General features: G+C 39.9%; 2 protein-coding genes across 2 annotated transcripts in view; both read left to right on the top strand.

Annotated features, from left to right (window-relative positions):
* Positions 1-2,031, top strand: part of LOC118380944 (uncharacterized) — a 31,216-nt gene extending 29,185 nt beyond the window's left edge. Inside the window, exon 5 of the mRNA XM_052507815.1 lies at positions 229-2,031. Within this exon, the coding sequence (XP_052363775.1) occupies positions 229-2,031 (1,803 nt within the window). The remainder of the gene's footprint in view (positions 1-228) is intronic.
* An 809-nt stretch (positions 2,032-2,840) lies between these two features.
* On the top strand, positions 2,841-23,130 carry LOC127923761 (spectrin beta chain, non-erythrocytic 1-like). Its single transcript, XM_052507816.1, has 6 exons — positions 2,841-3,060; positions 6,643-6,779; positions 8,053-8,130; positions 17,635-17,721; positions 21,542-21,719; positions 23,003-23,130. The coding sequence occupies exons 2-6, from the start codon at positions 6,777-6,779 to the stop codon at positions 23,128-23,130; spliced, it is 474 nt and encodes a 157-aa protein (XP_052363776.1). The 5' UTR covers positions 2,841-3,060; positions 6,643-6,776.
* The last annotated feature ends 1,897 nt before the right edge of the window (positions 23,131-25,027 follow it).

Genomic DNA, 25,027 nt, shown 5'->3' on the forward strand with positions numbered 1-25,027 from the left:
CGCCCCTCCTCTCCTCTCCCTCTCTAACCCTGTCTCTTCTCCTCTCCCTCTCCATCCCTGTCTCTTCTCCTCCCTGTCTCCTCTCTTATCTCCGCCCCTCCTCCTCTCCCTCTCTTTTCCTGTCTAATATCCTCTCTCCAGTCCTCCTCTCTCCATCTCTAACCCCGTCTCTTTTCTTATCTCCTCCTCTCCTGTCTAAACCTGTGTTCTGTCCTCCTCTATTTAAAGGACAACAACATGACATCAGCTCCTACATACGAGAGTATTTTACTGCCCCGCCTCCACACCAAGACCTCCTCCTCTTCATCCCCCTCCTCCCTGCCCAAGAACACCTCCATCTTCTCTAGTCTGAAGATAAGGAGCAAGAAGAGGAGAAGGAAGAGAGACGCTGGCCGCCACACCATTCAGAAAATCATGGTTGTAGAGGGGGAGGAGCAGACAGAGGTGGCATGTCCTGCTGAAGCTGCACCCCAGCAAATCACGCTGTACGACACCCAGACCTGGCCAATGAAGGAGGGCCGGAGGAAGAAGAAGAGCCTATTAAAGGCCGAGGGGGTGGGGCCAGGGCAGGGGGTGGAACTTGTGGACTACATGGATAACCCATTGGCCAGGGATATTGAAGATGAATGTTCTGGGGTCTCCACTGTCAGCCCCTATGCAGTGACAGAGGCAGTCTCTATAGCTCCACCCAGGGGCCAAGTGAGGAGCCACTGCAGGTTCCTGTCTCTGGGGTCTGTTTTGACATTCGACCTCTCCAAAGACATGAGGTTGATCCCCAGTATACAGGATGTCATCACTATAGGACTCCCAGAACACAGGGGAACCCCCAACCCAAACCTCAATCCCAACCCTCACACAGAGACACATGCAGCCCTCAGCTCTTTCAAACGTACCCGCTCCCCTCCATCAGACACGCACAGAGCACCAGACAATGAGGCCGTCACTACTTACAGACATGAAACAATGACACAGATACAGACACAGCCACTACTGACACTGACACTGACACAGCCACTACTGACACAGACACAACCACTACCGACACAGACACAACCACTACTGACACAGATACAGACACAGCCACTACTGACACTGACACTGACACAGCCACTACTGACACTGACACAGCCACTACTGACACAGACACAACCACTACCGACACAGACACAACCACTACTGACACAGACACAACCACTACTGACACAGGCCCAGCCCCAGACACCGACACAAATACTAAAACAGACAAAGCCACTGACACAGGCTGTTCAGCTGGAGCCTCTGTCTAATCTAGATACAGATTTTCCTCCTCCTCCTCCTCCTGCCCTGGATGAGGACTGGGATGAGAACGTATCAAGCAATGACATATCCCTATCACAGATCCAGACCGTGCTCCAGGAGCCTGAGCAGGAGTGGTCGGACCTCATCTTCAGCAAGCAACCACCAATCACAGCTTATTGCCCAAAGAGTCCCACTCCAATGAACCGAGACCATTACAATTACATGGAAACGACCATGGTTAGTAGAAGTCCCATTGTAAAGAGCAAGGACCCCTGTCCCTCCTCAGCCTATCAGAACCATGAGAGCAAGGACCCCTGTCCCTCCTCAGCCTATCAGAACCATGAGAGCAAGGACCCCTGTCCATCCTCAGCCTATAAGAACTATGAGAGCAAGGACCCCTGTCCCTCCTCAGCCTATCAGAACCATGAGCGCAAGGACCCCTGTCCCTCCTCAGCCTATCAGAACCATGAGAGCAAGGACCCCTGTCCCTCCTCAGCCTATCAGAACCATGAGAGCAAGGACCCCTGTCCCTCCTCAGCCTATCAGAACCATGAGCGCAATGACCCCTGTCCATCCTCAGCCTATAAGAACTATGAGAGCAAGGACCCCTGTCCCTCCTCAGCCTATCAGAACCATGAGCGCAATGACCCCTGTCCATCCTCAGCCTATAAGAACTATGAGAGCAAGGACCCTGTCCATCCTCAGCCTATAAGAACTATGAGAGCAAGGACCCTGTCCCTCCTCAGCCTATAAGAACTATGAGAGCAAGGACCCCTGTCCCTCCTCAGCCTATCAGAACCATGAGTGCCTCATTCAGGACCTCAATGGACACCAGTACCATCATAGGTTGAAGACCCATAGAGAGAGTGTTGACCTCCAGGAGACCAGCCAAGCTTCTCAGATGGTTGTGAATCTGAAGGTCAGTGGGTTAGGGAGTATGATGCAAGACTCTATGGACTCTGGCATCTCTGGTGTCTCCAACTCTAGGAGCTTGAAGCTCAATGCACCTGATGTTCTCCAAGAGCCCCAGCCCATGAGGACTGTGGTGGGGAGGCTAGTGTCTCTGGAGGAGGGGCGTATGGAGGCTGTGTCCACACCCAGGGGAAATCCCACAGCAACCCCAGCTCCTGCCCACCCAGAGACAAAAACAACACCCAGAAACAGACACCACCAGACAGAGACAGAACTCGACTCTGATCCGGTCGACCCCGACCTCACCATCCATCCAGACCACCAGCAGTTTGAGGAGGTAGAGGAGGAGCTGGAGGACATCTGGAACCATAGCAATGGCTACAGACAGAGTATCTCCTCTGACATCATGTACCAGCCACACCAAGAGGAGGAGGAGGGGGGAAGTAGCAACACCCCAGGACTGACCACAGACCCCCTCTCACCCCCCAAGGCCCAACCCCAGGCTACCCCCTACAGAAAGCTGATAACAACCTCTGCCCCTAACCTTCTGGTGGCAGAATTCACACTCCCCTCCTCCCTCCAAACCCTACTGGGGTACAACCAGGACCAGAACCAGGACCAGGGCTTTAGCCAAGACCCTAACTCAGAGAAGAGCTCCCTATGCTGGCTAACAGAGACATGAGGTCCTGGGCAGCTTTCCCTATTCAGGACCAACCCTGGAGGACCACAGCACTGGTCAATGAAACGGCAGCAGAACCCGTCAAGCTACCGGAAATGGAGGACCAGAAGAGATACATCTACCAGTATAGAGAGGAGGAGGAGGAGGAAGAGGATGAGGAGGAGAAGATGGAGGACACAGGTTGTCCAAAGGTGAGGTCTACTTTTGACAGGCTCACTGACTTTGACCTCAGAGATCACTGAGCTACTGTTTTCTCTACTCTGCTGTCTCTACTCTACTGTCTCTACTCTACTGTCTCTACTCTGCTGTCTCTACTCTGCTGTCTCTACTCTGCTGTCTCTACTCTGCTGTCTCTACTCTGCTGTCTCTTCTCTACCTTCTCTAGTCTGCTGTCTCTACTCTACTGTCTCTACTCTGCTGTCTCTACTCTGCTGTCTCTACTCTGCTGTCTCTACTCTGCTGTCTCTACTCTGCAGTCTCTACTCTACTGTCTCTACTCTGCTGTCTCTACTCTGCTGTCTCTACTCTGCTGTCTCTACTCTGCTGTCTCTACTCTGCTGTCTCTACTCTGCTGTCTCTACTCTGCTGTCTCTTCTCTACCTTCTCTAGTCTGCTGTCTCTACTCTACTGTCTCTACTTTGCTGTCACTACTCTACTGTCTCTACTCTGCTGTCTCTAGTCTGCTGTCTCTACTCTACTGTCTCGACTCTGCTGTCTCGACTCTGCTGTCTCTACTCTGCTGTCTCTACTCTACTGTCTCTACTATACTGCCTCTACTCTGCAGTCTCTACTCTGCAGTCTCTACTCTGCAGTCTCTACTCTGCAGTCTCTACTCTGCTGTCTCTACTCTACTGTCTCTACTCTGCAGTCTCTACTCTGCAGTCTCTACTCTACTGTCTCTACTCTGCTGTCTCTACTCTGCTGTCTCTACTCTTATGTCTCTACTCTGTCTCTACTGTCTCTACTTTGCTGTCTCTACTCTACTGTCTATACTCTACTGTCTCTACTCTGCTGTCTCTACTCTGCAGTCTCTACTCTGCAGTCTCTACTCTACTGTCTCTACTCTGCTGTCTCTACTCTACTGTCTCTACTCTACTGTCTCTACTCTACTGTCTCTACTCTGCTGTCTCTACTCTGCTGTCTCTACTCTACTGTCTCTACTCTACTGTCTCTACTCTGCAGTCTCTACTCTGCAGTCTCTAGTCTACTGTCTCTACTCTGCTGTCTCTACTCTCCTGTCTCTACTCTGTCTCTGCTGTCTCTACTCTGCAGTCTCTACTCTGCAGTCTCTACTCTGCAGTCTCTACTCTACTGTCTCTACTCTGCTGTCTCTACTCTGCTGTCTCTACTCTGCTGTCTCTACTCTGCTGTCTCTACTCTCCTGTCTCTACTCTGTCTCTGCTGTCTCTACTCTGCAGTCTCTACTCTGCAGTCTCTACTCTGCAGTCTCTACTCTGCTGTCTCTACTCTACTGTCTCTACTCTACTGTCTCTACTCTGCTGTCTCTACTCTGCTGTCTCTACTCTCCTGTCTCTACTCTGCTGTCTCTACTGTCTCTACTCTGCTGTCTCTACTCTGCAGTCTCTACTCTGCAGTCTCTACTCTGCAGTCTCTACTCTGCAGTCTCTACTCTACTGTCTCTACTCTGCTGTCTCTACTCTACTGTCTCTACTCTACTGTCTCTACTCTACTGTCTCTCTCTGCAGTCTCTACTCTGCAGTCTCTACTCTGCAGTCTCTACTCTGCAGTCTCTACTCTGCAGTCTCTAGTCTACTGTCTCTACTCTGCTGTCTCTACTCTCCTGTCTCTACTCTGTCTCTGCTGTCTCTACTCTACTGTCTCTACTCTACTGTCTCTCTCTGCTGTCTCTACTCTGCTGTCTCTACTCTGCTGTCTCTACTCTGCAGTCTCTAGTCTACTGTCTCTACTCTGCTGTCTCTACTCTGCTGTCTCTACTCTCCTGTCTCTACTCTGTCTCTGCTGTCTCTACTCTGCAGTCTCTACTCTGCAGTCTCTACTCTACTGTCTCTACTTTGCTGTCTCTACTCTACTGTCTCTACTCTACTGTCTCTGCTGTCTCTACTCTGCTGTCTCTACTGTCTCTACTCTGCTGTCTCTACTGTCTCTACTCTACTGTCTCTACTGTCTCTACTCTGCTGTCTCTACTCTACTGTCCCTACTCTACTGTCTCTACTGTCTCTGCTCTACTGTGTCTACTCTACTGTCTCTGCTTTGCTGTCTCTACTGTCTCTACTCTACTGTCTCTACTATACTGTCTCTACTCTACTGTCTCTACTCTGCTGTCTCTACTCTACTGTCTCTACTCTACTGTCTCTACTCTGCTGTCTCTACTGTCTCTACTCTACTGTGTCTACTCTACTGTCTCTACTTTGCTGTCTCTACTGTCTCAACTCTGCTGTCTCTACTGTCTTTACTCTACAGTCTCTGCTCTGCTTTCTATACTCTGCTGTCTCTACTGTCTCTCTCTGCTGTCTCTGCTGTCTCTACTCTGTTGTCTCTACTCTACTGTCTCTACTCTACTGTCTCTACTGTCTCTACTCTGCTGTCTCTAGTCTGCTGTCTCTACTCTACTGTCTCTGCTCTGCTGTCTCTACTCTACTGTCTCTACTCTACTGTCTCTACTCTGCTGTCTCTACTGTCTCTACTCTACTGTCTCTACTCTACTGTCTCTACTCTACTGTCTCTACTCTGCTGTCTCTACTGTCTCTACTCTACTGTGTCTACTCTACTGTCTCTACTTTGCTGTCTCTACTGTCTCAACTCTGCTGTCTCTACTGTCTTTACTCTACAGTCTCTGCTCTGCTTTCTATACTCTGCTGTCTCTACTGTCTCTACTCTACTGTCTCTACTCTGCTGTCTCTACTGTCTCTACTCTACTGTCTCTACTCTGCTGTCTCTACTCTACTGTCTCTGCTCTGCTGTCTCTACTCTACTGTCTCCACTCTACTGTCTCTACTCTGCTGTCTCTACTGTCTCACTCTGCTGTCTCTACTCTACTGTCTCTAATCTACTGTCTCTACTCTGCTGTCTCTACTCTACTGTCTCTACTCTACTGTCTCTACTCTGCTGTCTCTACTCTGCTGTCTCTACTCTGCTGTCTCTACTCTACTGTCTCTACTCTGCTGTCTCTACTCTGCTGTCTCTTCTCTACCTTCTCTAGTCTGCTGTCTCTACTATGCTGTCTCTACTCTACTGTCTCTACTCTGCTGTCTCTACTCTGCTGTCTCTACTCTGCTTTCTCTAATCTACTGTCTCTACTCTGCTGTCTCTACTCTACTGTCTCTACTCTGCTGTCTCTACTGGCTCTACTCTGCTGTCTCTACTCTACTGTCTCTACTCTACTGTCTCTACTCTGCTGTCTCTATTCTGCTGTCTCTACTCTACTCTACTGTCTCTACTCTGCTGTCTCTACTGTCTCTACTCTGCTGTCTCTACTCTACTGTCTCTACTCTGCTGTCTCTATTCTGCTGTCTCTACTCTACTGTCTCTACTCTACTGTCTCTACTCTGCTGTCTCTACTCTGCTGTCTCTACTCTGCTGTCTCTACTCTGCTGTCTCTACTCTACTGTCTCTACTCTACTGTCTCTACTGCATCTCAGTTGTATCTCTTATCACTGTTTCACTCTTTTATGTACAACTGTTATCAATTTTCTCTTGACAGTAACAGACAAATGACTCCATTCAGCAAATACTTGTAAATAAACTCAGTGAATGTCAATCTTGACCCTGAGAGGATCTCTCCCCCTCTCCAGGACCCATCAATGAGTCTGCTGTCTGTCCACATGGGTCTGCACGGAAACAATCAGCGAGCTACAAGTTGTGGCACTCTGGAAGGTGTAATGGAAAAGCATGGAGAGAGTCTGGCCACAGGGGGCGATGTGGCACTATGGTGAGAGGCCTTGAGGAGCAGGGACAGAGACTGGCCACAGGGGGACAATGTGGCACTATGGAGGGTGACCTGGAGGAAAAGACAACACAGTCATACAGCTAGTTAGTCATCTAGTTAGTCATCTGGTTAGCCATCTGGTTAGTCATCTAGTTAGTCTAGTTAGTCCTCTAGTTAGTCAACTAGTTAGTCATCTAGTTAGTCATCTAGTTAGTATAGTTAGTGTTCTAGTTAGTGAACTAGTTAGTCAGCTAGTTATTCATTGAGTTAGTAATATGGTAGGTAATCTAGTTAGTCATCTGGTTAGTCATCTAGTTAGTCATCTAGTTAGTATAGTTAGTGTTCTAGTTAGTGAACTAGTTAGTCAGCTAGTTATTCATTGAGTTAGTAATATGGTAGGTAATCGAGTTAGTCATCTGGTTAGTCAGCTAGTTAGCCATCTGGTTAGCCATCTGGTTAGTCATCTAGTTGGTCATCTGGTTAGTCATCTAGTTAGTCTAGTTAGTCATCTGGTTAGTCAACTAGTTAGTCAACTAGTTAGTCAGCTAGTTTTTCATATGGTTAGTCATCTGGTTAGTCATATAGTTAGTCTAGTTAGTCATATGGTTAGTCAACTAGTTAGTCAACTAGGTAGTCAACTAGTTAGTCAGCTAGTTTTCATATGGTTAGCCATCTGGTTAGTCAACTAGTTAGTCATATAGTTAGTCATCTGGTTAGTCATATAGTTAGTCTAGTTAGTCATATGGTTAGTCAACTAGTTAGTCAGCAAGTTAGTATAGTTAGTCCTCTAGTTTGGCAACTAGTTAGTCAGCTAGTTAGTCATCTGGTTAGTCCTCTGGATAGTCAACTAGTTAGTCAGCTAGTTAGTCATCTGGTTAGTCATCTAGTTAGTCAGTTAGTTAGTCAGTTAGTTAGTCAGCTAGTTAGGCATATATTTAGTCAGCTAGTTTATAAGCTAGTTAGGCACATGTTTAGTCAGCTAGTTAGGCATCTATTTAGTCAGATAGTTAGTCAGCTAGTTAGTCAGCTGGTTAGTCATCTGGTTAGTCCTCTAGTTATTATAGTTAGTCAGCTAGTTAGTCAGCTAGTTAGGCATCTTGTGCCTTTTCTATTGAGTGAATAAAGTCACATTTTTGTGTCTGATTGGGATGTGTTGATCTCTGTCTGATATTGGGATGTATTGATCTCTGTCTGATATTGGGATGTATTGATCTCCGGCTGATATTGGGATGTGTTGATCTCTTTGGTCATGTATTTCTTTCAAACCTGTCATCAGAATGGGAGTGGGTCTGAGCTGCAGACGATGGAGGGAACTCTGGAGAGGAAACACAAGCTGCAGCTGGGAGGGAAGAAGGTGAGAGGGGAACAATACAACAGATATTGCATTTATACTACATTTACAAGCGATACTACTACATTTATGCTTTATACTACATTTACACTCTATATTACATTTACACTCAATACTACATTTACACTCAATACTAGGTTTACACTCAATACTACATTTAAACTCAATACTACATTTACACTCTATATTACATTTACACTCAATACTAGGTTTACACTCAATACTACATTTACACTCAATACTACATTTACACTCAATACTAGGTTTACACTCAATACTACATTTACACTCAATACTACATTTACACTCAATACTAGGTTTACACTCAATACTAGATTTACACTCAATACTATGTTTACACTCTATATTACATTTACACTCTATACTACATTTACACTCAATACTACATTTACACTATGTACAACATTTACAATGTATATTACATTTACACACTATACAAAATTTACACTCTGTGCTACATTTACACTCGTTACAGCATTTACACTCTATACTCCAAAAGTTACACTCTGCACTCCAACATTTAAACTCGATACTACATTTACACTACATACTACATTTACATTATATACTAAAACATTTAAACTATACACTGCAAGATTTACACTCTACAACACAAGTGCACTGTATAGTACAATGTTTACACTCTGTGCTAGACAGTACAACATGTATAGTCTGTACTACACAATACTACAGACACTACAACATTTATAGTCTGTACTACACAATACTACAGACACTACAACATTTATAGTCTGTATTACACAATACTACAGACACTACAACATGTATAGTCTGTACTACACAATACTGCAGACACTACAACATGTATAGTCTGTACTACACAATACTACAGACACTACAACATGTATAGTCTGTACTACACAATACTACAGACACTACAACATGTATAGTCTGTACTACACAATACTACAGACACTACAATATTTATAGTCTGTACTACACAATACTACAGACACTACAACATGTATAGTCTGTACTACACAATACTACAGACACTACAACATGTATAGTCTGTACTACACAATACTACAGACACTACAACATTTATAGTCTGTACTACACAATACTACAGACACTACAACATGTATAGTCTGTACTACACAATACTACAGACACTACAACATGTATAGTCTGTACTACACAATACTACAGACACTACAACATTTATAGTCTGTACTACACAATACTACAGACACTACAACATGTATAGTCTGTACTACACAATACTACAGACACTACAACATGTATAGTCTGTACTACACAATACTACAGACACTACAACATGTATAGTCTGTACTACACAATACTATAGACACTACAACATGTATAGTCTGTACTACACAATACTACAGACACTACAACATTTATAGTCTGTACTACACAATACTACAGACACTACAACATGTATAGTCTGTACTACACAATACTACATACACTACAACATGTATAGTCTGTACTACACAATACTACAGACACTACAACATGTATAGTCTGTACTACACAATACTACAGACACTACAACATTTATAGTCTGTACTACACAATACTACAGACACTACAACATTTATAGTCTGTACTACACAATACTACAGACACTACAACATGTATAGTCTGTACTACACAATACTACAGGCACTACAACATGTATAGTCTGTACTACACAATACTACAGACACTACAACATGTATAGTCTGTACTACACAATACTACAGACACTACAACATGTATAGTCTGTACTACACAATACTACAGACACTACAACATGTATAGTCTGTACTACACAATACTACAGACACTACAACATTTACCCGCTGCACTATATTTATGCTCTATTCTATAGTTACACTCTATACTATAGTTACACTCTATACTATAGTTACACTCTATACTATAGTTACACTCTATACTGTAGTTACACTCTATACTATAGTTACACTCTATACTATAGTTACACTCTATACTGTAGTTACACTCTATACTATAGTTACACTCTATACTATAGTTACTCTATTCTATAGTTACACTCTATACTGTAGTTACACTCTATACTATAGTTACTCTATTCTATAGTTACACTCTATACTATAGTTACGCTCTATACTGTAGTTACACTCTATACTATAGTTACGCTCTATACTATAGTTACACTCTATTCTATAGTTACACTCTATTCTATAGTTACACTCTATTCTATAGTTACACTCTATACTATAGTTACACTCTATACTATAGTTACACTCTATACTATAGTTACACTCTATACTGTAGTTACACTCTATACTATAGTTACACTCTATACTATAGTTACACTCTATACTATAGTTACACTCTATACTATAGTTACACTCTATTCTATAGTTACACTCTATTCTATAGTTACACTCTATACTGTAGTTACACTCTATTCTATAGTTACACTCTATACTATAGTTACACTCTATACTATAGTTACGCTCTGTACTCTAGTTACACTCTATACTATAGTTACGCTCTATACTCTAGTTACACTCTATACTACATGTACACTAAATACTACATTTACACTCTATTCTATAGTTACACTCTATACTATAGTTACACTCTATTCTATAGTTACACTCTATACTATAGTTACACTCTATACTATAGTTACACTCTATACTATAGTTACTCTATTCTATAGTTAGAGCCACATTTACACTCTATACTACAGACACTACACCATTTAAACTCTATTCTACAGACACTACACCATTTACACTCTATACCATATTTACACTCTATACTACATTTACACTCGATACTACAGACACTACACCATTTACACTCTATACCACATTTACACTCTATACTACATTTACACTCGATACTACAGACACTACACCATTTACACTCTATACCACATTTACACTCTATACTACATTTACACTCTATACTACAGACACTACACCATTTACACTCTATACCACATTTAAACTCTATACTACAGACACCACACCATTTACACTCTATACTACAGACACTACACCATTTACACTCTATACCACATTTAAACTCTATACTACATTTACACTCTATACTACATTTACACTCTATACCACAGACACTACACCATTTACACTCTATACTACAGACACTACACCATTTACACTCTATACTACATTTACACTCTATACTACAGACACTACACCATTTACACTCTATACCACATTTACACTCTATACTACATTTACACTCTATACTACAGACACTACACCATTTACACTCTATACCACATTTACACTCTATACTACATTTACACTCTATACTACAGACACTACACCATTTACACTCTATACCACATTTACACTCTATACTACATTTACACTCTATACCACAGACACTACACCATTTACACTCTATACTACAGACACTACACCATTTACACTCTATACCACATTTACACTCTATACTACATTTACACTCTATACCACAGACACTACACCATTTACACTCTATACTACAGACACTACACCATTTACACTCTATACCACATTTACACTCTATACTACAGACACTACACCATTTACACTCTATACCACATTTACACTCTATACTACGGACACTACACCATTTACACTCTATACCACATTTACACTCTATACTACATTTACACTCTATACCACAGACACTACACCATTTACACTCTATACTACAGACACTACACCATTTACACTCTATACCACATTTACACTCTATACTACAGACACTACACCATTTACACTCTATACCACATTTACACTCTATACCACATTTACACTCTATACTACAGACACTACACCATTTACACTCTATACTACATTTACACTCCATACTACAGACACTACACCATTTACACTCTATACTACAGACACTACACCATTTACACTCTATACCACATTTACACTCTATACTACAGACACTACACCATTTACACTCTATACTACAGACAGTACACAATTTACACTCTATACTACAGACACTACACCATTTACACTCTATACCACATTTACACTCTATACTACATTTACACTCTATACTACGGACACTACACCATTTACACTCTATACTACATACACTACACCATTCACACTCTATACCACATTTACACTCTATACTACAGACACTACACCATTTACACTCTATACTACAGACACTACACCATTTACACTCTATACCACAGACACTACACCATTTACACTCTATACCACATTTAAACTCTATACCACATTTACACTCTATACTACATTTATACTCTATACTACAGACACTACACCATTTACACTCTATACCACATTTAAACTCTATACCACATTTACACTCTATACTACATTTACACTCTATACCACAGACACTACACCATTTACACTCTATACTACAGACACTACACCATTTACACTCTATTCTACATTTACACTCTATACTACAGACACTACTACATTTACACTCTATACTACAGACACTACACCATTTACACTCTATACTACAGACACTACACCATTTACACTCTATTCTACATTTACACTCTATACTACAGACACTACACCATTTACACTCTATTCTACATTTACACTCTATACTACAGACACTACTACATTTACACTCTATACTACAGACACTACTACATTTACACTCTATACCACAGACACTACACCATTTACACTCTATACTACAGACACTACACCATTTACACTCTATTCTACATTTACACTCTATACTACAGACACTACTACATTTACACTCTATACTACAGACACTACTACATTTACACTCTATACTACAGACACTACTACATTTACACTCTATACCACAGACACTACACCATTTACACTCTATACCACATTTACACTCTATACTACAGACACTACTACATTTACACTCTATACCACAGACACTACACCATTTACACTCTATACTACAGACACTACACCATTTACACTCTATTCTACATTTCCACTCTATACTACAGACACTACACCATTTACACTCTATACTACAGACACTATGCCATTTACACTCTATACTACATTTACACTCTATACTACAGACACTACACCATTTACACTCTATACTACAGACACTACACCATTTACACTCTATACTACAGACACTACACCATTTACACTCTATACTACAGACACTACACCATTTACACTCTATACCACAGACACTACACCATTTACACTCTATACCACAGACACTACACCATTTACACTCTATACCACAGACACTACATCATTTACACTCTATACTAGAGACACTACACCATTTACACTCTATACCACAGACACTACACCATTTACACTCTATACCACAGACACTACACCATTTACACTCTATACCACAGACACTACACCATTTACACTCTATACCACATTTACACTCTATACTACAGACACTACACCATTTACACTCTATACTACAGACACTACTACATTTACACTCTATACCACAGACACTACACCATTTACACTCTATACTACAGACACTACACCATTTACACTCTATTCTACATTTCCACTCTATACTACAGACACTACACCATTTACACTCTATACCACAGACACTACACCATTTACACTCTATACTACATTTACACTCTATACTACAGACACTACACCATTTACACTCTATACTACAGACACTACACCATTTACACTCTATTCTACATTTCCACTCTATACTACAGACACTACACCATTTACACTCTATACTACAGACACTACACCATTTACACTCTATACCACAGACACTACACCATTTACACTCTATACTACAGACACTACACCATTTACACTCTATTCTACATTTACACTCTATACTACAGACACTACACCATTTACACTCTATACTACATTTACACTCTATACTACAGACACTACTACATTTACACTCTATACTACAGACACTACACCATTTACACTCTATACTACAGACACTACACCATTTACACTCTATACCACATTTACACTCTATACTACAGACACTACTACATTTACACTCTATACCACAGACACTACACCATTTACACTCTATACTACAGACACTACACCATTTACACTCTATTCTACATTTCCACTCTATACTACAGACACTACGCCATTTACACTCTATACTACATTTACACTCTATACTACAGACACTACACCATTTACACTCTATACTACAGACACTACACCATTTACACTCTATACCACAGACACTACACCATTTACACTCTATACTACAGACACTACACCATTTACACTCTATACCACAGACACTACACCATTTACACTCTATACTACAGACACTACACCATTTACACTCTATTCTACATTTACACTCTATACTACAGACACTACTACATTTACACTCTATACTATAGACACTACACCATTTACACTCTATACCACAGACACTACACCATTTACACTCTATACCACAGACACTACACCATTTACACTCTATACCACATTTACACTCTATACTACAGACACTACACCATTTACACTCTATACTACAGACACTACACCATTTACACTCTATACCACATTTACACTCTATACTACAGACACTACACCATTTACACTCTATACCACATTTAAACTCTATACCACATTTACACTCTATACTACATTTATACTCTATACTACAGACACTACACCATTTACACTCTATACCACATTTAAACTCTATACCACATTTACACTCTATACTACAGACACTACACCATTTACACTCTATACTACAGACACTACACCATTTACACTCTATACCACATTTACACTCTATACTACAGACACTACTACATTTACACTCTATACCACAGACACTACACCATTTACACTCTATACTACAGACACTACACCATTTACACTCTATTCTACATTTCCACTCTATACTACAGACACTACACCATTTACACTCTATACTACAGACACTACACCATTTACACTCTATACTACATTTACACTCTATACTACAGACACTACTACATTTACACTCTATACTACAGACACTACACCATTTACACTCTATACCACAGACACTACACCATTTACACTCTATACTACAGACACTACACCATTTACACTCTATTCTACATTTACACTCTATACTACAGACACTACTACATTTACACTCTATACTACAGACACTACACCATTTACACTCTATACCACAGACACTACACCATTTACACTCTATACTACAGACACTACACCATTTACACTCTATACCACATTTACACTCTATACTACAGACACTACACCATTTACACTCTATACTACAGACACTACACCATTTACACTCTATACTACATTTACACTCTATACTACAGACACTACACCATTTACACTCTATACTACAGACACTACACCATTTACACTCTATACTACAGACACTACACCATTTACACTCTATACTACAGACACTACACCATTTACACTCTATACTACAGACACTACACCATTTACACTCTATACTACAGACACTACATCATTTACACTCTATACTAGAGACAGTACATCATTTACACTCTATGCTAGAGTCACTACACCATTTACACTCTATACTACATTTACACTCTATACTACAGACACTTCACCATTTACACTCTATACTAGAGACACTACACCATTTACACTCTATTCTACATTTACACTCTATACTACAGACACTACTACATTTACACTCTATACTATAGACACTACACCATTTACACTCTATACCACAGACACTACACCATTTACACTCTATACCACAGACACTACACCATTTACACTCTATACCACATTTACACTCTATACTACAGACACTACACCATTTACACTCTATACTACAGACACTACACCATTTACACTCTATACCACAGACACTACACCATTTACACTCTATACCACATTTACACTCTATACCACATTTACACTCTATACTACATTTATACTCTATACTACAGACACTACACCATTTACACTCTATACTACAGACACTACACCATTTACACTCTATTCTACATTTCCACTCTATACTACAGACACTACACCATTTACACTCTATACCACAGACACTTCACCATTTACACTCTATACTACATTTACACTCTATACTACAGACACTACACCATTTACACTCTATACCACATTTACACTCTATACTACAGACACTACTACATTTACACTCTATACCACAGACACTACACCATTTACACTCTATACTACAGACACTACACCATTTACACTCTATTCTACATTTCCACTCTATACTACAGACACTACACCATTTACACTCTATACCACAGACACTACACCATTTACACTCTATACTACAGACACTACACCATTTACACTCTATTCTACATTTACACTCTATACTACAGACACTACACCATTTACACTCTATACCACAGACACTACACCATTTACACTCTATACTACAGACACTACACCATTTACACTCTATACTACAGACACTACTACATTTACACTCTATACTACAGACACTACACCATTTACACTCTATACCACAGACACTACACCATTTACACTCTATACTACAGACACTACACCATTTACACTCTATTCTACATTTACACTCTATACTACAGACACTACTACATTTACACTCTATACTACAGACACTACACCATTTACACTCTATACCACAGACACTACACCATTTACACTCTATACTACAGACACTACACCATTTACACTCTATACTACAGACACTACTACATTTACACTCTATACTACAGACACTACACCATTTACACTCTATACTACATTTACACTCTATACTACAGACACTACTCCATTTACACTCTATACTACAGACACTACACCATTTACACTCTATTCTACATTTACACTCTATACTACAGACACTACTACATTTACACTCTATACCACAGACACTACACCATTTACACTCTATACTACAGACACTACACCATTTACACTCTATACTACAGACACTACACCATTTACACTCTATACTACAGACACTACACCATTTACACTCTATACTATAGACACTACATCATTTACACTCTATACTATAGACACTACACCATTTACACTCTATTCTACATTTCCACTCTATACTACAGACACTACACCATTTACACTCTATACTACAGACACTACACCATTTACACTCTATACTACAGACACTACATCATTTACACTCTATACTAGAGACAGTACATCATTTACACTCTATGCTAGAGTCACTACACCATTTACACTCTATACTACATTTACACTCTATACTACAGACACTTCACCATTTACACTCTATACTAGAGTCACTACACCATTTAAACTCTATACTCCATCATGTACACACTATTCTATATTGACACTGTATACTACAGCCATAAAATCTACTCTCTGCACTACAACATCTACAACATTTACAGAGAGTTAATGTGTCTGTCTTTTCTAGGCCATGTTTCCAGATAGATAATATGTCTGTCTATTCTAGGCCAGGTCTCGAGCATGGAGCTCCCATCATGCAGTGCTTTACAAACAGACACTCTGCTTCTACCAAGACAGAAGGGATACACTGAGGGTGAGACAAGGCAGGACGCTAGTTCAGACATAAAAGGTCAAATAGGGGTTGCTGGTACTTGTCGTCTTTCATACATGTTTCAGTGTGTTTCCTGTGGGTTATAACATACATGTTTCAGTGTGTTTCCTGTGGGTGATAACATACATGTTTCAGTGTGTTTCCTGTGGGTGATAACATACATGTCAATGTGTTTCCTGTGGGTGATAACATACATGTCAATGTGTTTCCTGTGGGTGATAACATACATGTCAATGTGTTTCCTGTGGGTGATAACATACATGTGTCAATGTGTTTCCTGTGGGTGATAACATACATGTCAATGTGTTTCCTGTGGGTGATAACATACATGTCTATGTGTTTCCTGTGGGTGATAACATACATGTCAATGTGTTTCCTGTGGGTGATAACATACATGTGTCAATGTGTTTCCTGTGGGTTATAACATACATGTCAATGTGTTTCCTGTGGGTTATAACATACATGTCAATGTGTTTCCTGTGGGTGATAACATACATGTCAGTGTGTTTCCTGTGGGTGATAACATACATGTCAATGTGTTTCCTGTGGGTGATAACATACATGTGTCAATGTGTTTCCTGTGGGTTATAACATACATGTCAATGTGTTTCCTGTGGGTGATAACATACATGTCAATGTGTTTCCTGTGGGTGATAACATACATGTGTCAATGTGTTTCCTGTGGGTGATAACATACATGTCAATGTGTTTCCTGTGGGTGATAACATACATGTCAATGTGTTTCCTGTGGGTTATAACATACATGTGTCAATGTGTTTCCTGTGGGTGATAACATACATGTCAATGTGTTTCCTGTGGGTTATAACATACATGTGTCAATGTGTTTCCTGTGGGTTATAACATACATGTCAATGTGTTTCCTGTGGGTGATAACATACATGTCAATGTGTTTCCTGTGGGTTATAACATACATGTCAATGTGTTTCCTGTGGGTGATAACATACATGTGTCAATGTGTTTCCTGTGGGTGATAACATACATGTCAATGTGTTTCCTGTGGGTTATAACATACATGTTTCAGTGTGTTTCCTGTGGGTTATAACATACATGTCAATGTGTTTCCTGTGGGTTATAACATACATGTGTCAATGTGTTTCCTGTGGGTTATAACATACATGTGTCAATGTGTTTCCTGTGGGTTATAACATACATGTCAATGTGTTTCCTGTGGGTTATAACATACATGTCAATGTGTTTCCTGTGGGTTATAACATACATGTCAATGTGTTTCCTGTGGGTTATAACATACATGTGTCAATGTGTTTCCTGTGGGTTATAACATACATGTGTCAATGTGTTTCCTGTGGGTTATAACATACATGTCAATGTGTTTCCTGTGGGTTATAACATACATGTGTCAATGTGTTTCCTGTGGGTTATAACATACATGTCAATGTGTTTCCTGTGGGTGATAACATACATGTCAATGTGTTTCCTGTGGGTGATAACATACATGTCAATGTGTTTCCTGTGGGTGATAATATACATGTGTCAATGTGTTTCCTGTGGGTTATAACATACATGTCAATGTGTTTCCTGTGGGTTATAACATACATGTCAATGTGTTTCCTGTGGGTGATAACATACATGTCAATGTGTTTCCTGTGGGTGATAACATACATGTCAATGTGTTTCCTGTGGGTGATAACATACATGTCAATGTGTTTCCTGTGGGTGATAACATACATGTGTCAATGTGTTTCCTGTGGGTGATAACATACATGTCAATGTGTTTCCTGTGGGTTATAACATACATGTCAATGTGTTTCCTGTGGGTTATAACATACATGTCAATGTGTTTCCTGTGGGTTATAACATACATGTCAATGTGTTTCCTGTGGGTGATAACATACATGTCAATGTGTTTCCTGTGGGTTATAACATACATGTCAATGTGTTTCCTGTGGGTTATAACATACATGTCAATGTGTTTCCTGTGGGTTATAACATACATGTCAATGTGTTTCCTGTGGGTGATAACATACATGTGTCAATGTGTTTCCTGTGGGTGATAACATACATGTCAATGTGTTTCCTGTGGGTGATAACATACATGTGTCAATGTGTTTCCTGTGGGTGATAACATACATGTCAATGTGTTTCCTGTGGGTTATAACATACATGTCAATGTGTTTCCTGTGGGTTATAACATACATGTCAATGTGTTTCCTGTGGGTTATAACATACATGTCAATGTGTTTCCTGTGGGTGATAACATACATGTCAATGTGTTTCCTGTGGGTGATAACATACATGTCAATGTGTTTCCTGTGGGTTATAACATACATGTCAATGTGTTTCCTGTGGGTGATAACATACATGTCAATGTGTTTCCTGTGGGTTATAACATACATGTCAATGTGTTTCCTGTGGGTGATAACATACATGTCAATGTGTTTCCTGTGGGTGATAACATACATGTCAATGTGTTTCCTGTGGGTTATAACATACATGTCAATGTGTTTCCTGTGGGTGATAACATACATGTCAATGTGTTTCCTGTGGGTTATAACATACATGTCAATGTGTTTCCTGTGGGTTATAACATACATGTCAATGTGTTTCCTGTGGGTTATAACATACATGTCAATGTGTTTCCTGTGGGTTATAACATACATGTGTCAATGTGTTTCCTGTGGGTGATAACATACATGTGTCAATGTGTTTCCTGTGGGTGATAACATACATGTGTCAATGTGTTTCCTGTGGGTGATAACATACATGTCAATGTGTTTCCTGTGGGTGATAACATACATGTCAATGTGTTTCCTGTGGGTGATAACATACATGTGTCAATGTGTTTCCTGTGGGTGATAACATACATGTCAATGTGTTTCCTGTGGGTGATAACATACATGTCAATGTGTTTCCTGTGGGTGATAACATACATGTGTCAATGTGTTTCCTGTGGGTGATAACATACATGTCAATGTGTTTCCTGTGGGTTATAACATACATGTCAATGTGTTTCCTGTGGGTGATAACATACATGTCAATGTGTTTCCTGTGGGTGATAACATACATGTGTCAATGTGTTTCCTGTGGGTTATAACATACATGTGTCAATGTGTTTCCTGTGGGTTATAACATACATGTCAATGTGTTTCCTGTGGGTTATAACATACATGTCAATGTGTTTCCTGTGGGTTATAACATACATGTCAATGTGTTTCCTGTGGGTTATAACATACATGTCAATGTGTTTCCTGTGGGTGATAACATACATGTCAATGTGTTTCCTGTGGGTGATAACATACATGTGTCAATGTGTTTCCTGTGGGTGATAACATACATGTCAATGTGTTTCCTGTGGGTGATAACATACATGTCAATGTGTTTCCTGTGGGTTATAACATACATGTCAATGTGTTTCCTGTGGGTTATAACATACATGTCAATGTGTTTCCTGTGGGTTATAACATACATGTCAATGTGTTTCCTGTGGGTTATAACATACATGTCAGTGTGTTTCCTGTGGGTGATAACGTACTTGTTATCAACCCGGGTTATGAGTCAACCTTGCTCATCACTAACACAGTCGCGCTGTCTGATGGATAAGACATGTGTTTATGTCTGTCTTGTTCTCTCTTCATGGTTACATCCATATAAACCATGTGTTTATAAATGATTCCAGTAAGGTCCTTGTCCTTGTGTTGTGAGATGGGACGCCAGTTGACAGTGATAAGAAATGTCATTTATTCTACAATGTTTCAGAAGACACTTGTATTCTCAGTAGTCCCAAATGGACACAATTGTCCAGTAATGTCCCTGTGTCCTCCAGAATTGTGTGTGTGGCCTGTCTCTAACCCTGACGGGAGCAGAATGTGTCTCAGCCCCAGAGAACACTAAGAAACCACAGTGTTTCAGTCTGCGCTTAAGAGATGGCTCAGAGTACCTCCTCAACACAGCAAACCGATTCATGATGAAGAAATGGATGCTGAAAATACAAGCCAACAGTGGTAAACACAAAATATACAGCATCTCATTTCTATGGGTAAACACAAAATATACAGCATCTCATTTCTATGGGTAAACACAAAATATACAGCATCTCATTTCTATGGGTAAACACAAAATATACAGCATCTCGTTTCTGTGGGTAAACACAAAATATACAGCATCTCATTTCTGTGGGTAAACACAAAATATACAGCATCTCATTTCTGTGGGTAAACACAAAATATACAGCATCTCATTTCTATGGGTAAACACAAAATATACAGCATCTCATTTCTGTGGGTAAACACAAAATATACAGCATCCCATTTCTGTGGATTGTAAACACAAAATATACAGCATCTCGTTTCTGTGGGTAAACACAAAATATACAGCATCTCGTTTCTGTGGGTAAACACAAAATATACAGCATCTCATTTCTGTGGGTAAACACAAAATATACAGCATCTCGTTTCTGTGGGTTAAACACAAAATATACAGCATCTCATTTCTATGGGTAAACACAAAATATACAGCATCTCATTTCTATGGGTAAACACAAAATATACAGCATCTCATTTCTATGGGTAAACACAATAATAATAATAATATATGCCATTTAGCTGACGCTTTTATCCAAAGCGACTTACAGTCATGTGTGCATACATTCTACGTATGGGTGGTCCGGGAATCGAACCCACTACCCTGGCGTTACAAGCGCCATGCTCTACCAACTGAGCCACAGAAGGACATACAGCATCTCATTTCTATGGGTAAACACAAAATATACAGCATCTCATCTCTATGGGTAAACACAAAATATACAGCATCTCATTTCTATGGGTAAACACAAAATATACAGCATCTCATTTCTATGGGTAAACACAAAATATACAGCATCTCATTTCTATGGGTAAACACAAAATATACAGCATCTCATTTCTATGGGTAAACACAAAATATACAGCATCTCATTTCTGTGGGTAAACACAAAATATACAGCATCTCATTTCTGTGGGTAAACACAAAATATACAGCATCTCATTTCTGTGGGTAAACACAAAATATACAGCATCTCATTTCTATGGGTAAACACAAAATATACAGCATCTCATCTCTATGGGTAAACACAAAATATACAGCATCTCATTTCTGTGGGTAAACACAAAATATACAGCATCTCATTTCTATGGGTAAACACAAAATATACAGCATCTCATTTCTATGGGTAAACACAACTATTGAGTTAAAGGTCTGCAATTTAAAAATGCATTGACTATAGCTCTTGTCTGTGTGTTTCCTATAGTGCCCAGTGAGCATGTCTCCTCCATGATGTCACCCAGCGACCTCTTGGTTCAGGACACCCCCACCCCTTCACCACCTCTTGCCTCTCACAAAGTACCAGCACAGGGATGGACAGAGCCAAGGAGATAGTTGTCCTGACCAGAGAGACCAGAGACTCAGATCCCTCAGTTGCACCCAGAGAAACAGCAGGAGCCAACATCCTCATCACATACAGGCCGTCGTGGTAAGAGTCTGGCTCTGGGAAATACAGAATCAACCCTAAGTAGGATGGATCCAAAGTACTATTTATTACTTGTAGATTATTTAAGGACACAACGGGTACTCTAATATACTATACTACTGGTATACTGGTACTCTAATACACTATACTACTGGTATTCTGGTACTCTAATACACTATACTACTGGTATATGGGTACTCTAATACACTATCACTATACTACTGGTATTCTGGTACTCCTATATACTATCACTATACTACTGGTCCTTCTGTGGTCCTTCTGTAGCTCAGTTGGTAGAGCATGGCGCTTGTAACGCCAGGGTAGTGGGTTCGATTCCCGGGACCACCCATACGTAGAATGTATGCACACATGACTGTAAGTCGCTTTGGATAAAGCGTCAGCTAAATGGCATATTATTATTATTATTATTATGGTATACTGGTACTCTAAAACACTATACTACTGGTATTCGGGTACTCTAATACACTATACCATTGGTATGTGGGTACTTTAATACACTATACTACTGGTATATGGGTACTCTAATACACTATACTACTGGTATTCTGGTGCTCTAATACACTATACTACTGGTATTCTGGTGCTCTAATACACTATACCATTGGTATTCTGGTACTTTAATACACTATACCACTGGTATTCTGGTACTCTAATACACTATATCACTGGTATATGGGTACTCTAATACACTATACTACTGGTATGCTGGTACTCTAAAACACTATACTACTGGTATTCTGGTACTATAATACACTATACGATTGGTATGTGGGTACTCTAATACACTATACTACTGGTATACTGGTACTCTAATACACTATACCACTGGTATTCTGGTACTCTAATACACTATACCACTGGTATATGGGTACTCTAATACACTATACTACTGGTATATGGGTACTCTAATACACTATACTACTGGTATTCTGGTGCTCTAATACACTATACTACTGGTATGCTGGTGCTCTAAAACACTATACTACTGGTATTCAGGTGCTCTAATACACTATACCATTGGTATGTGGGTACTTTAATACACTATACTACTGGTATATGGTTGCTCTAATACACTATACTACTGGTATATGGGTACTCTAATACACTATACTACTGGTATTCTGGTACTCTAATACACTATACCATTGGTATTCTGGTACTTTAATACACTATACCACTGGTATTCTGGTACTCTAATACACTATATCACTGGTATATGGGTACTCTAATACACTATACTACTGGTATACTGGTACTCTAAAACACTATACTACTGGTATTCTGGTACTATAATACACTATACGATTGGTATGTGGGTACTCTAATACACTATACTACTGGTATACTGGTACTCTAATACACTATACCACTGGTATTCTGGTACTCTAATACACTATACCACTGGTATATGGGTACTCTAATACACTATACTACTGGTATATGGGTACTCTAATACACTATACTACTGGTATTCTGGTACTCTAATACACTATACTACTGGTATGCTGGTGCTCTAAAACACTATACTACTGGTATTCGGTGCTCTAATACACTATACCATTGGTATGTGGGTGCTTTAATACACTATACTACTGGTATATGGGTGCTCTAATACACTATCACTATACTACTGGTATATGGGTACTCTAATACACTATACTACTGGTATTATGGTACTCTAATACACTATACTATTGGTATTGTGGTACTCCTATATACTATCCCTATACTACTGGTATTCTGGGACTCTAAAACACCATACTGCTGATATTCTGGTACTCTAAT

The sequence above is a fragment of the Oncorhynchus keta genome, unplaced genomic scaffold (genome assembly GCF_023373465.1).
Source record: "Oncorhynchus keta strain PuntledgeMale-10-30-2019 unplaced genomic scaffold, Oket_V2 Un_contig_318_pilon_pilon, whole genome shotgun sequence".
NCBI classification, from domain to species: Eukaryota; Metazoa; Chordata; class Actinopteri; order Salmoniformes; family Salmonidae; genus Oncorhynchus; species Oncorhynchus keta.

What these genes read in the sequence shown, in the direction of transcription:
- LOC127923761 (XM_052507816.1), top strand. An exon ending in TGCAGCTGGGAGGGAAGAAG is followed by an intron (nt 8,131 to 17,634) that starts GTGAGAGGGGAA and finishes TGTCTATTCTAG; the next exon opens with GCCAGGTCTCGAGCATGGAG. An exon ending in ACAGAAGGGATACACTGAGG is followed by an intron (nt 17,722 to 21,541) that starts GTGAGACAAGGC and finishes TGTGTCCTCCAG; the next exon opens with AATTGTGTGTGTGGCCTGTC.